This window comes from Danio rerio, chromosome 13, assembly GCF_052040795.2.
Source record: "Danio rerio strain M-AB ecotype USA chromosome 13, GRCz13ab, whole genome shotgun sequence".
NCBI lineage: Eukaryota > Metazoa > Chordata > Actinopteri > Cypriniformes > Danionidae > Danio > Danio rerio.
The window spans coordinates 39,301,524-39,316,525 of NC_141033.1; the positions used below are offsets into that span (position 1 = coordinate 39,301,524).

Sequence of the window (15,002 nt, forward strand, 5' to 3'; positions counted from 1 at the left end):
TAATTTTTGATCTTTTAGTTTCCATTAGGGTACATTATTGCATTTTCCCTACTCGTTAGAGTACCACATTTAATATTTATACATTGATTTCCTTATTTATTTATTTTAAAAAAATGTTTCATGAACGTGTCTGACTTGTTTTTGTTTTATAATTTGATTATAATTTTGGATAATTTATTTCATTTACACTATTTAATTTTACACTATTTCTGACAATTTAATTTATTAGCACCAATATTTCCATTAACATCAGTTTATTTATGTTTCTTTCTTTTATACGGTTGTGTTTGTTAATAAAAAAAAATATTTTAATCATAATGTCATTTTAATAATTGAATGTATTTAAAATTAAATTAAACATTTACATTTAATTAAACTAAACATTTCCATGAACAAAAACAAGTTAACACAAAGAAATATCTCTGGCATGTTTTTTTGTTCTTTTTTATGGGGCACATACCCTTCAAGATGCACAAAAATATCAATATGCATCTCACACTACCTGACAAAAGTCTTGTCGTCGATCCCAGAGCAACAAATTATACCTTGACTTCTAGTTGATCACTTGCAAAAGTGGCAGTAGAATCATCTGTTTGAACCGAATCCCAATCATCACAAATACTGCAGAAGTCCTATTGGAAACCGCATGGACCCAAGATTCCCAGAGAAATCAGTCAAGTTTGGTAAAGAAAAAAAATCATGGTTTGGGGTTATATTCAGTATGGGGGCGTGTGAGAGATCTGCAGAGTGGATGGCTACATCAACAGCCTGAGGTATCAAGACATTCATGCTGCCCATTAAATCACAAACCACAAGAAAGGGTGAATTCTTCAGCAGGATAGCGCTCCTTCTCATACTTCAGCCTCCACATCAAAGCTCCTGAAGGCAAAAAAGGTTCTCCATGATTGGCCAGCACAGTCAACAGACATGAACATTATTGAGCAGGTCTGGGGTAAGATGAAAGAGGAGGCATTGAAGATGAACCCAAAGAATCTTGATGAACTTTGGGCGTCCTGCAAGAACGCTTTCCTTCCCATTCCAGATGACTTTATTAATAAGTTATTTGAGTCATTGCAGAGATGTATGAGTGCAGTCCTTCAAGATCATGCGAGTCATACACAATATTCATTATTTTCCCACTGCACCATGACTTTATATTCTATACTGTACATTATTTCAGTTTAGTGACAAGACTTTGTCTAAAAGTCAGACCTTACTATCCTAATTAAATAATTAAAAATCAAGGCATGATCATATTTTATTTTGGTCAAATAATAGTAATCTAGAGGCTTTTGCCTTTCATATAAGCCAGTCCTGATACCAAATGAATAACTAGAAGTCAAGTTATTATTTGCTGTTCCTAAAACTTGGATAGGCGACAAGACTTTTGTCAGGTAGTGTATTTTGAGTCACATCCTCAACAAAAGAAGAATCCATTTAGTTTCATAGACTGTCTGACTCTTCTATGTCTAACAGTCATGTCCATTAATAAAATATTTAAGCATCATATGCATTTTTTCCAAGATCATGCATTGAATAATTGAGTAAGAATTGCAAGTCAAAAAACACACTTAAAAATCTGGAAAATCATAGGAATTACAACAGTTTAACTCTTAAAACCTCTAGAATACTGAAAACTCTGAATCATAAAACACAAAGCAGAAGAGTTATTCTTCTAAATAACACAATAAAGATAACATTAGGATCCATCCATGAAGTTGTATTAGTTTTATTATTTACAAATCCAGTAATGGAGTGAAAATAGTCTCTGAACGCCAACTACCTTTGTACATAAAGGCAGTGATTGCTTTTTCCTAATAAATCATCATATTTTTAAACACACAACATTCCCAAAAATCAGCATAATTCCCAGAAACACACATTAGAAAAGAGCACCAGAATTCTGTTGCATTATTACTGCTCCAACACTATAAAAGTTAAAAAACAAAAGCTCTAATGACGGCTTTCCACTCTGAATGAGTGTGTAAAAGTAACAAAGACAGGATCATCTGAGGTGCGTCTACAGCTGAAATCTCTTCTCCAGCTCATCCGCGATCATCTCAGCGATGGCCAGAGATGAGCTTGCAGCAGGAGATGGTGCATTACGTACGTGCAGAACACGACTGCCCAGCTCTCCTTTCCCACCATCAAACACAAAATCATCCACCAGGTTTCCTTCAGCATCCAAAGCTTGTGCCCGGACACCTGAGGGCCCCCTGCACAAACACACACATAAGCCAAACGCAATGAGGTTTGTTTGTTTGTGCTTAACCCCATTACAACTTCGATGGCTGTGGCAAGAAAATGTATACTGCAGATATAGATTATATTAAATTCGCTTTGAAGCGGAAGTTAGGATTGTCCTTTTTTGCTCTAACGTGATGTACATTCACTTAAAACGGTCCTGAAATTAAAAAAAAACGTTGGCTGATGCACTCTCAGAAATAAAGTGACGAGAGCTGTCACTGGGGTGGCACTTTAAAAAAAAAAAAAAAAGGTACACATTTGTACTTAAAGGGTTCATATTGGTACCTCATAAGTATATATTAGTACCTAAAAATTTTAAGAGGTACACTTTTGTACTTTTCACGTACTAATATGTTCCCTTGAGGTATTAATGTGGATCTTTTATGTACAAATGTGTACCTATTGTTCTTCTTGTCCCTTTATTTCTGAGAGTGTGAATGATTATGCTCTTTGAGATGGGTGTTTTCTAATAAAATGGAGGAAGAATGATGAATGGACGAAAGCAGGGCACACACTGATAGCCCCACCCTGAAGGCATTCCATGTGACCAGAAGTGAAGTCATTTTGAGGGTGGAAGGAAGGTTATGATATTTGATTAAAAGTTCTGAGTGCAAAATGTTCTCTGCTCGTCTTCTGAGGTGCAAGTGATTTATAAGGAAAAGACTTACACAGCTTCTCCTACCTCAGCAAATTCTGCTTATCTTTTTGAAAACTTCACTAGTTTATCAGCAAGTGACAATATTATTATTGGATTATTCATCATTCGATTATTATTTGACTCTGAAACATTGCAATATTTGCTAATTTGCCAGTTTTGCGCATATTTCGATATCTTTGGATGGAAACATAGCTAGTGTTTGAAGTCCACATGAACTGGAAGCTGTGACCGTTTTTTTTTTCCTGTATTGTGACGCAGTTTCTAGAGAAACGAAAAATTAAATGAGAATACAGAGGGTGTGGCTTGTTTTTTCTACTGTGAGCTGATTGAATGTAGTAAAGTAGGCTGTAGGAAAAGTAGGATGAGAGTTTCGGGAGACTTATTACAACCTAATTGACATCTCGCATTCACCATTTCTGCTTATTGTTAAAACTGACAGCCAGACGGGCATGGTTAAGTATGTTAGCCATGCCCAGTACCTCAAAATCACGTAATCTGACAATTTAACTATAAACAAAAATGGACGTGCATTTCAATTTTAGATTGTGTGTCATCCTGGAGTGCAGGCCCGTGCAGAGACTGTCCAAAGGGCATGTGGATAAATTTTTGGAAGAGCGGGGGCGGGGGTGTGGGTGTGTGTGTGTGGGGGGGTTAGGGAGAGATTGGTGCAGATCTGCAGAGTGGATGCCAGCTGTGTTGTCGCGCGCGTACTCAAGAGCGGTGTTGCCGCGCGTCGACTGAAGGGCGGGACCAAAGGTGTGCCGCGTCACGGGGGCACTTTTGATAATTTTGGAAGGGCACTTTCTATCCAAGACTAAAAAGGGCATGTGCACTGCACAGGTTGAGCCCTATGTGTGCACATGCCTGCTGGAGTGACCAATTCTACATTGGGAATAAAATCTGATTCCACCGATTGGCACCGTGTTTTTGTATGCAGATGCCATTCCCTTTGCCAGTTGTTATCATCGTACAAACAAATTGTTGGTTTTAGGTAAATTGGACAAATTTTGGGCTGTCAATAGTCTGCTTCCTCCCAAAACAAGAAAGCATTATTTCATATATTTCACGATTTCAGATTTCAGGTGTGTTTTTGTGTGTTCATACCTGATGACATCACTGGGGCTCAGTTCGGGTATGAATTTCTGCAGGATCTTCACCTGAGCGCCAGGAAACACACCTCTATATATCTCTCCAACTCCATACACTACATTCTTCATGACCAGTCTCTGCAGACCACTGAAAGCATCAAGCACACTTGAGTGTTTTTATTCAACACACGCAGACCAAAACTAATTTTGATCTCAAAGCACCACAAATCGAGATTACAATGGGACACGTACAATGGAGGTAAATGGGGCCATTATTTGAAGATTTGAAAAGTGAAATTGATAATCTTATGAAAATACTTGCATTAATTCAACTGTTTCAACATATTATCAGAGATGGATATTTGTCCTCAGCGTTTTTTGTTTTTAGAACTTTTAGAGCTTTTTTTTTTTGTCATGAAGGTTAACAGGTTAATAAGTGTATTTTATCCTTATCAGAATTAAACCAGATTTTGGTAAAAACCTAAACAATACAAACACACACACACAAAATAAAATCTGAAAAATGAATTATGTGTAATAACAATGGAATGACATATGGAGAAATGCATTGCTCAGCTGTGAGTTTTTCAAAGACTTCAACAGGGTGTAAAAATCTGGATGGTTCTGTGGGTCTTGTCTATCAAATCTAATCTTTAATTTGTATTTTCTATTGGATTCAAGTCAGGTGATTGGCTGGGCCATTCTACAGCTTGATTTTCTTTCTCTGAAAGCATTTGAGTGTTCTTGGCTGTGTTTCATACCATTGTCTTACTAAAATGTCCAACCTAGCTTAATCTTTATCATCCTGATAGTGTAGATGTTGGACTGAAGCAGCTCATATTAGTTTACACTGATAAAGGGCAGAGGTTTGCTAAAGAACTACTGAGAGATTTCAGCTGCTCTCTGGGGTTTCACTGCCTTTCTAAACCTCCCTTTCTTCATGTGTTCAATACTTTTTCCCTGTGTCATTTAATTTTTTATACATAACTTAATTTGTAATCCAATTAGTTTCAGTTTTGTTGTTATTAACATCCAGTGAAAATTTCAAGTCAACGGCACCTTTAAAAATATGTTTTCTGAGAAAAATGGTGACATGTTCAATACTCATTTTCCCCGCTGTATATTGCTTGTATTGTGTGAACATTTCATTGCATACAGCAAGTATTTTAATATTGAATTTTGGTTCTGATCACTTATATTTTAACAAATTTAAAGTATTAGCCCCCCTGTATATTTTTCTTCTGTGTAATTGTTTTAATAACTCTTTCTAATAACTTATTTATTTTATCTTTGCCATGATGACAGTAAATATTATTTTACATGATATTTTCCAAGACACTTCTATACAGCTTAAAGTGACATTTAAAGGCTTAACTAGGTTAATAAGGTTAACTAGGCAGGTTAGGGTAATTAGGCAAGTTATTGTATAACGATGGTTTGTTCTGTAGACTATCGAAAACAAAACAGATTAAAGGGGGTGATAATTTTGACCTTAAAATGGTTTTTAAAAAATTAAAAACTGCTTTTATTCTTGCCGAAATAAAACAAATAAGACTTTCTCCAGAAGAAAAAATATTATCAGACATATTGTGAAAATGTCCTTGCTCTGTTAAATTTAATTTGGGAAATATTTAAAAAAAATAAATAAAAATTCAAAGGGGGTCTAATAATTCTGACTTCAACTGTGTGTGTGTGTGTGTGTGTGTGTGTGTGTATATATATATATATATATATATATATATATATATATATATATATATATATATATATATATATATATATTACAAATGTAATTATTTTTAATTAATTTGCATTGAAACAAAAATTTCAAAAACTATTTTTTTCTAGATTATTATTTTTTTTTCTAAAAGTCTGTTATTCTAAATCAATGCTGCATTTATTTGTTTAAAAATACAATTTAATACATTTTAAATCAAATTTCTTTATGCAAAAAAAAAACATTCAGCAGTCACTGCATTCTTCAATGTCACATAATCATTCAGAAATTGCCCTAATATTTAATTAAAATTATTATAGTTAATAAATATTCAATTATTAGAATAGTTTTGTAAAACTCATGATATGTTTTTCAGGAATTATTGATGAAAAAAAAACATTATTTAAAATAATTTAAAATATTTAAATCATTAACTTATTTTTGATCAATCCAGTGCAACTTTAATGAATAAATGCATTAATTTCTTTAATTTTCTGCATTAACCCCAGATGTAAATGAGCATGTACCTGAATGAGAGTGCGTTAACGAAGTCTTGTGCATCGAAGTCAAAGAGTTTATATCCCTCTCGTTTAAAAGCCAACACCGCGTTTGGACCTAGCCAGACACTTCCATCCATTCGAGGAGTGAAATGAACTCCGAGAAATGGGAATCGTGGGTTTGGCACCTCAGCACACAAACAGAGTCCTTAAACATTGTATTCAATTTTATTCTAATATATGTGATATGATATGTTTGTTTTGAGAGTCTCCACTCACGGGGTAGATGTTGCCTCTGACCAGGTAATTTTTCTCTGGCTTGAGCACCAGGTAATCTCCTCTGAAGGGAACGATACGAGGCTCTGAACTACAGCCAGACATTTCAGATAAGCGGTCAGAGTAGAGACCACCACACGCCAACACAAAAGCACAGCGCACCTCCTTGCCCTGCACACAAACACTGGCAACCTCAAACAACAACCTTACCGACGTGTATACAATACAATCAATCATTTAGCAGACACTTTTATCAAAAGTGACCAACAAATAAAGCACTTCAAATGCAAGATTCACACACACATTCATTTCTCACCTGAGAGCTTCTGATGATGATGGGGTATTTCTGCCCTAAACAAAAATAGAGGGATGAATAGAGTTATTAATGAAAGACACAAATGCCAAAAAAGAGATTTTGAGATCTTAGGCGTTTTGGCTTTTCATGATTTAAAAAGAAAAACAAAAACGAATGCCTAATGGAAAGACATCCAAAATACACTTTTAAGCAATTATTCAGCACAATTAGTTGATTTATTTTGGTAGATTTCAACTGGAATACATATTTTTAAAGGCTGCTTTCTCAAAAGGAGTTTTCCTCCTGCACTAAACCATAAAACTCCATTTCAGCATGTGTTTTTTTATTCATAAATTTTTTATCTACATACTGAACGATTTTAACAGAGGGATAGGTTCATAAACAACATGCCAAATAATATATACGCAACATTTTACTCAACATAAAAATGTGGGGAAAACAGCAGGCTGCAGACAGACTTTCTTCAATTATAAGCAGTAGTGTAAAGAAACAAATTACAAATACTCAAATTACTGTAATTGATTAGTTTTTCTCAGGAATTGTAATTTACTAAATAGTTTTAAAAATGTGTACTTTTACTTTCCCTTGAGTACGTTTTTAGTGCTATCGGTACTTTTTCTCCACTACTTCAAACTGCGTCACTACTTTATTTTTTCTTGTTTATAGGGATTAGAAAATTGAGTCATTTATAATTTCAGCAAACTGTTTGGAAGCATTATAAGTGTTCAAGAAGATGTCCAAAGTCTTTATACACATTGACCCAAAGACATTTCACTGATGAAAAATTATGGATGTTTACTGTATGAAGACCGAAACGGCCTTAAACACCCAGCAGGTACAAATGTCAACATGACATCAGATTGAAGTTGTACCCCAAACGTCATGGGGACGTTGCATTTTGTTTGGAAGTGAAAATCAGGTTGACGTCAGAACCCAATGTAATGTCCAACCTCCAAACAAATATCAACGTCTAATGATGTTACAGCATGACGTTGTGTGGATGTTACACTATGACGTCTATGAGACGTTAGATTTTGGTTGCCATACCTGATATCTAAATATCAGTATTTGACGTCAATATGATGTTGGTTTAAGATGTTGGCTCAACGTTGGATTTTGGTCACTTTCCAACAGAACCTAAACTCAATTAAATATAGCCTATCACTTGATGTTGTTATTAGACATCAAAATAATGTTGTCCCTTAGACATTGAATTTTGGCCACCTGAAGTCACAACCTAAATCAAACCTTATATTAATGTCTTATGACATTGTGTGCCTGCTGGGCAATTACATGTAAACGCAACAGCTTTTTACAGCATAATACTCACTACCCTTGAGTACTTTTGAAAGGTCTACTTTTTACTCATACCTTGAGGAATATTGACAACAGATACTTTTACTCTACTTGCACTACATTTTTAGGCAAGTAATGGTGCTTTTACTTAAGTAGGATTTCGCAGTACTCTTTCCACCACTGATTATAAGTGATAAAAAGAGAACCTCAAAATCCCCTCTGCAAAAAACTTCATTCATCTAAAATAAAGCAGATCAATTTAATTTCAAACCTTAATTCTGTGAATAAAAGTTTTCCTCATCAATGTGGAGTTTTTCATGGATGTTTAATCAGTGGCCAACACTTGTTTTTGACTGAAGTAAAGTGTATAATTTCTAACGATTTGCTCTTCAGTGTTTGGACTTTCAGCAGTGAAATTTAATCAACACTGAACTGAACTAAACTGAACTTCAACTCTGAAAACTGGACTGAAGCAGTTTTAAGAACTTCTATGTTAAGCTAGTTTGACAATCTACATTGTAGAAGCGCTATAAAAATAAAGGTTGAATTGAATTAATGCTATAAGTACCCGCATAAATGTAAAAGGTTTTTACCAAGCTACTATTCATAAAAGTTAGAGAAGCAGATTCTTATTGGGTGTGTGTGCCAGTAGTTTTTGTAGCGTAATGATGATTTTGTAGGTGGCGGTGTCTAAATTGACCCGAAGGACAACCGTTGTACCCTAAATGTCTACAGCAGTCATGAGAATGTTTTTCTAATGTTGGGATCATTTTAGGAAAAGTCACCAAATATCAAGATTAAAAAAAAACACTGTTAAAATGGATGGCCAGTTCATTTTTGACCCATACATCAAAAGGAGGGTTAAATAATACCTCATTTGCAAAAGTGAAAAGAAAAGAAAAGGACTATGGCATCAGTAAAGTCATGTGATTTACCATTAGTGCTGTCAGCTTGACTCTCTGCTGCCACACTCATGTCAGATGCCTCATAGTCAGTCATCACGGTGCCACCTGCTTCCTGGAAGTCCTTACCATACGCCAAAGCAACTTCCCGCCAATCAACAATGCCTGTGTATGGAGAGTCCAATGCCATGATGCCCTATGTATGAAGAAAGAAACTGTCATAGACCCACAACTATCATATGGACTATGGAGTTAAACATTCAATTCTGCAGTATAATCTTTGTTTAATTATTTATGTTCACAGTTTACTTCAGTGCAGTGTTACGAAACACTTGCGTTTTGGGTTCTGTCATCCCTAGCTTTAAGGACTGAAATGCAAGCAGAGTATAGCTGTTTGTAAAGTATACAGCACTTTTTGCTGTAAAAAATGGGCTTAGAAATGATTCTAGAGAATAGCAATGCATTTAAAAATATCAGAATCGATTTCTATTTCTATTTAATTTATCATTGTTTAAATAAATCCAGTCTTTGGTTATCTGTTTCTTTAATATCTTGTATAAAGTTTGTAATGTAGCTGCCCTTCAAAGTTAACAGTCTGCAAAGTGCATGATTAAAAAAAGACATCCTGGACTCTGAATCGCTTTATGTTTTCTAATCTTTTTCCTGTTGATCTACAACTACTCTGAAATGGCCATTTTGTTTTCAGCTAACCAATTAGAGCAGAGTTGGCTTACTGAAGGAAGGGGTGTACAGATGACTCAGATGATTAATGACTCTAATATTAAGTGCATATTCAATGTTAAAATTGCAAAGTTTTCTGACCAAAGATGCATTTAAACACTGTTGTAACAATATCAAGACACTGTAAAATACCATATGCTCTTTAAGAAATCGTACGAACCCCAACAGTAATATGTGTTAAACTAAACACAAACCAACATAACTATTAGTGAGTTTAAAACACATCCTACAACATATAAATGCATATATGATAGGTTAATATTTAAGTGTTATCATCAGTGTGGGGTTAAGGTCACCTGTGCTGGCACTTATGCAATCTGTTGGTTATTGATCAAACCAATAAATGATACACACACAACAAGAGAATATGTACCCTGTCTTTCATTAACACAGATAGCGTCACTTACCCTGCAATACGGCTCTTTCTCTCTGATGGCTTTGGCGTCAATCAGTCGAAGATCTCGCACATTGTTTTTCTGACCACGCTCATATAGAGCTTTTAAACGGGGAATCTCCTCTCTGTCCACTGCTACGATAAGCTGAAGTCACACAAATACACACACACACACACGCGCGCGCACATACACAAGAGATAATTATTTACACTAGCACTAAGATGCATTTTGGACAATCAGATTACAAATCAACCATGGAGGCATATGTTGGGATATCAATGTGTTTTAATGTCTTTGAGAGGAGGGACTATGGACAGGGGCAGCAAGGTGGCTCAGTGGGTAGCACTGTCGCCTTACAGCAAGAAGGTCACTCGTTCGAGTCACAACTAGGCCAGTTGGCATTTCTATGTGGAGTTTGCATGTTCTCTCTGTGTTCACGTGGGTAAACACAAGGCATTATTACACAATTGGCCTAATTTAATTATTAAAAGCTAATTGATTCAGAAAACCTATTTATTTGACAGCATCCTCATTTTGAGAATGTGTGGGTGTTTCCCAGCATTGGAGGTTAACGAGGTAATGTATTTTCATTGCTGGGTTGTGGCTTGAAGGGCACAAACATATGTCAGAGTAATTGGCGGTTCATTCTGTGACAACCCCTGATAAATCAGGGACTAAACCGAAGGAACATGAGTGACTGATTCAGTGAGTCAGCGTCCTCAAGCATTTCTACACTGCCAAAAAAATAAAAAATAATAATAAATAAATACAATATATATATATATATATATATATATATATATATATATATATATATATATATATATATATATATATATATATACACATACATACATACATACATACATATATATATACACACACACACACACACACACACACACACAAAACAGTTGTCTGGTTCTTGAATCTGATTGGCTGAGAGCACACTCGACCTCTTTACCCTTCACCCTTGTGTATTACTCCACCCACATACAGCAACAAGCAGAGGACACTTTACAGTTTGACAATTATTGCTGCTTTTGAACAACATGATGTACTTTTGAGGCTTTTTTTAGTTGAGAATGTAGTTGTTTAGACTGCAAATATGCAGTTTATTTATAAGGATAGTGCCTATTTTAAAGTATTTATAATTTCTAAGACAAAGCGGTGGTGGCTATTAGCCTTACATGCTGAGCAGACCAAAGACGGTTGACGTTGTCCATCCACAAGATGGCGACAGAGATGGCATAATAAGAAAAATTAAAAATAAAAATCGTAATTTCTAACTACTGCTGATTAAACATTATAAAACTGGTAAGTGACTAAGTCGATCTCTCTCTCTTTTGTTTATTGTAGTGTTGTATTTAATATACCATTGTAATGTATTGAGTGAGATGGGGCTCTTTGAGTTACTTTTTGGTTTGCCATCTGTTTCCAATGAGTCCCCTGTTTTCACTACTGCAGACTAGTTCAGTAAACAGAAAGAAAGAAGAAATGTCCACTTGTGTTTAGCGTTTTTCCTTATCACAAACACAACAGCAATCTGTTAGTGATTGCGATGCTTTTTTTCAGGGTTAATTATAGTGATATCCCGACTGCAACAGAGAAATACTGCTGTAATACTGTAGGGAGATATCTCTGTAGACTGATGGCATTTCATGCATTGGTTCAGCCTTACAATCTTAAAATGTCAGCAAAAGCAGCTGTTTTGTCATCACTTTAAACATTACGCTATAGAATCATTTTAATACTAGCTCTTAAGTGGCGGTGAATTAGTAAAGTTTATGTTGTTCTAACTTCAGCTGCAGATGTGAATGAATGGCAGAGGAAAGTAGTTCCTTTTATAAAAGGGTTTTTAGATCCTCTGTGTTTGATTTTCTTTTTCATACACACGATTACGCTGTCAAACTGTTGTATAAATGCAATATCACATGAGTAGCAGTGCAATGTGGCTGTATATCGTCACTGGTGGGACACTAAGGCACTCGGCCTGCGACCTCGTACGCCAACGCACCCCTCCCACCAGTGCTGATATACAGCCAGATAAAACTACTTGTGTGATATTGCTATATATATATATATATATATATATATATATATATATATATATATATATATATATATATATATAATACTGTGGTTTTGCAGGTACTGTAGATGATTTGCAGGTAGGTTTTCTCCGACCCAAAAGCTAACCAGCTAAAAACATTTTAGTTCAACTTACTTGTATTAGATCAGATTAGTGGATCAACAAATACACATCCTCAAGTCACCCAAAAATCAAAGTTTATTCACTATTTACTCACTCTCAAGTGAATCCAAACCTCTATGAGTTTCTTTCTTCTGTTTAACACAATAAAATAAAAGCTATCTTGACAGTTTGAAGCATGTCTGTTTAAACTGTAACCACTAACATCCATAGTATTTCACACAAAAAAATAAATACTATGAAAGTCAACAGTTACAGGTTTTCAGCTTTCTACAAATCGTCGTCTTTTTGTGTTCAACAGAAGAAACAAACTCAAACAGTTTTGTGACAAGTGAAAGATGAGTAAAAGATGACAGAATGGTCTTTTCCTCTTCAATAGCATGTGTAAATGGGGCCTGTGGTGTTAGAAGCCTTGTGCTCGATCTCACCTTGCCACATCTGTTATACGGAACCCCTTTTTTCTGGCAGTACTCATAAGCGAGTGTGGCTCCGCGGACACAGAGCTGAGCCTTCAGAGAGCCCGGAGTGTAGTAAATCCCAGTGTGGATTACACCACTGTTATGACCTGTCTGATGGAGAGCTGCGGGAGAATAACACCTAAGAAATCCACATGAACTCAATGTGAATATTAAGATCAGGAACTAATGCAGACTTACCCAGCTCTTTCTCTTTCTCAAGCAGGGCAAAGCTGAGGTTTGGGTGCCTGAGGATCAGCTCTCTGGCGGACGCCAATCCAACAATCCCTCCACCAATAATGGCCACATCGAATGAGCTGCACATAATGGATTAATATGGGTTATTAATCAATATTAGATATTTAATTGTTCATTCTCATTGGACTTGCCACTATTATTAATTAATCATCTGTTAACTAAAGGAAATTTAAGTGCATAACCAAAAACAAACAAGGATTGCTGTTTGTAGAAAACATTTTAAAAAATTAAAAATTTTTCCGCTAGCATAAAAAATGTATTGTTCGGCAATTAGTTTTCAGCACAAATCTCAAAACCGGGACAGTTTTATTTCTCAGATTACCTATATTTAGTTTACCTCTACAGTTTTTCAATGTTAAATAACACTAATAAGTTAATATCACTATTAAATCCAATCATTTGGAAATCTGTCATTTTTTGTTGTTTTTATACTTTGTCAAATTATTGTGCACTTGTGATGCCTGAATTCACTTTTAGCTTTTATTATGTATAATTCTTCATAGTGTATAATATTTTATTTTAAAACAGCATATTTTAAATTTATTAAATGGGATAGCCCTTTTGAGATAAGCCATCCAGTTTTCGAGGGGGTACCTAAGAAGTAGATAAGTCAAACAGCACATAACAATCATACAGATAAACAAAACAAACCCCACAGCCTAAACAAACAAAAACATATAATCAAAAGTACAAACAATTTGATATACAAATAAATAATAAGCATTAAATTTGGAAACAATATTAACAACATTTACAAGTTGTTTCCAAAAAAGAAGATAAATTAGTCCTGAAAAGACTAAATGACTTAATTGATCTAAAATAAGAAGGAAGATTGTTCCAGTCAAAAAGAGCTTTGTATTAAAAGAACCTACGGCCACTAATTCTTTGAACAAAAAAAGTAATTCTGTAGCATATGTCATAGAGATTATGAGGAGGTAAATGAAACTAAAAGCTTTAAATATGAGGGGGAACTAAAATAAACATATTTAAAAAGAAACAAATACCAATGATATTGTCAACGAAAAATGTGTTGAAGCAAGAGATTCATATAATATGCAATGATGGGTTCTATACAGACATCTTAAAACAAACCTATGCCGAGAGTTGAAGACAGTATTTAAAGGTTTTGAATTAATATCAGAGGTATTCTTATAAATAACATCAGCATAATCAATAATAGGGAAAATTATCGAAAAATTCTGTTTTTTTCTTACTTGAAATGAAAAACAAATAGAACAATAAAGAAAACTTAAGCACTAATATGACTTTTAGTTATAAAATATGCTTTCTGTATTGCAAGCTATTTGGATAAGATAAAAAATAATAACTTTAAAATAATGGTTCAAATAAACTTTGTCATTATTTAGCTACTCTCACGTGCTTCGAAACATGACATCTTATTTTTCTGTGGAACACGAATAAATATTTTTTTCCTCAATGTAATGGAAGTTAACCAAACACTTAATGGGGAACAACATTCCTTAAAATATCTTGTATTTTTTCTACAGACGAAGATGTCAGACATTATGTACATGTCTGTGAATAAACTGACACAGTGTTCATTTAGTTTCGCTGAACTACACAACAAACCAGTCCATCATTAGCTGAAGTCTCACTGAATGAACTCTGACCAGCACAGTATCACTGTACATGCACTAACAGTGAAAGTACACCTGATAGACTTTTAGTACTTTCAGCCCAGCACTTCATGTGAGGGTACAATCTGAAAGCTTACTATCATTCCAAGTACGCTGTACTCCGATTTTAAGTACTCTCTATATCATTGTTGTAGTAATTCTCACCCGCTGTGATGTGCAGCTCTGCATGTTGCAGACTTTGCTCTCTGTGACAGTAAGCGCGCGCACACAGACCCGCTACCGAAAGTTCTCATCATTATTCCACAAAGCATAGCTGGACTTTTCCTAAAACACTTGTAATAATAAC

At 34.9% G+C, this 15,002-nt stretch overlaps 1 protein-coding gene and 1 long non-coding RNA gene across 2 annotated transcripts; one reads left to right on the top strand and one right to left on the bottom strand.

Annotated features, from left to right (window-relative positions):
- Nucleotides 1-2,020: 2,020 nt before the first annotated feature.
- On the bottom strand, nucleotides 2,021-14,967 carry l2hgdh (L-2-hydroxyglutarate dehydrogenase). The gene is given in 10 exon segments (NM_001145595.1): nucleotides 2,021-2,216; nucleotides 4,010-4,141; nucleotides 6,238-6,395; nucleotides 6,487-6,654; nucleotides 6,800-6,834; nucleotides 9,031-9,193; nucleotides 10,146-10,277; nucleotides 12,774-12,925; nucleotides 13,002-13,117; nucleotides 14,861-14,967. Coding segments are annotated over 10 exon segments (1,359 nt in total).
- LOC147841161 (uncharacterized) lies at nucleotides 2,955-5,516 on the top strand. The gene is made up of 3 exons (XR_015506261.1): nucleotides 2,955-3,100; nucleotides 3,199-3,465; nucleotides 3,779-5,516. It is a non-coding gene; the product is annotated as an uncharacterized LOC147841161 (long non-coding RNA).
- Nucleotides 14,968-15,002: the final 35 nt, after the last annotated feature.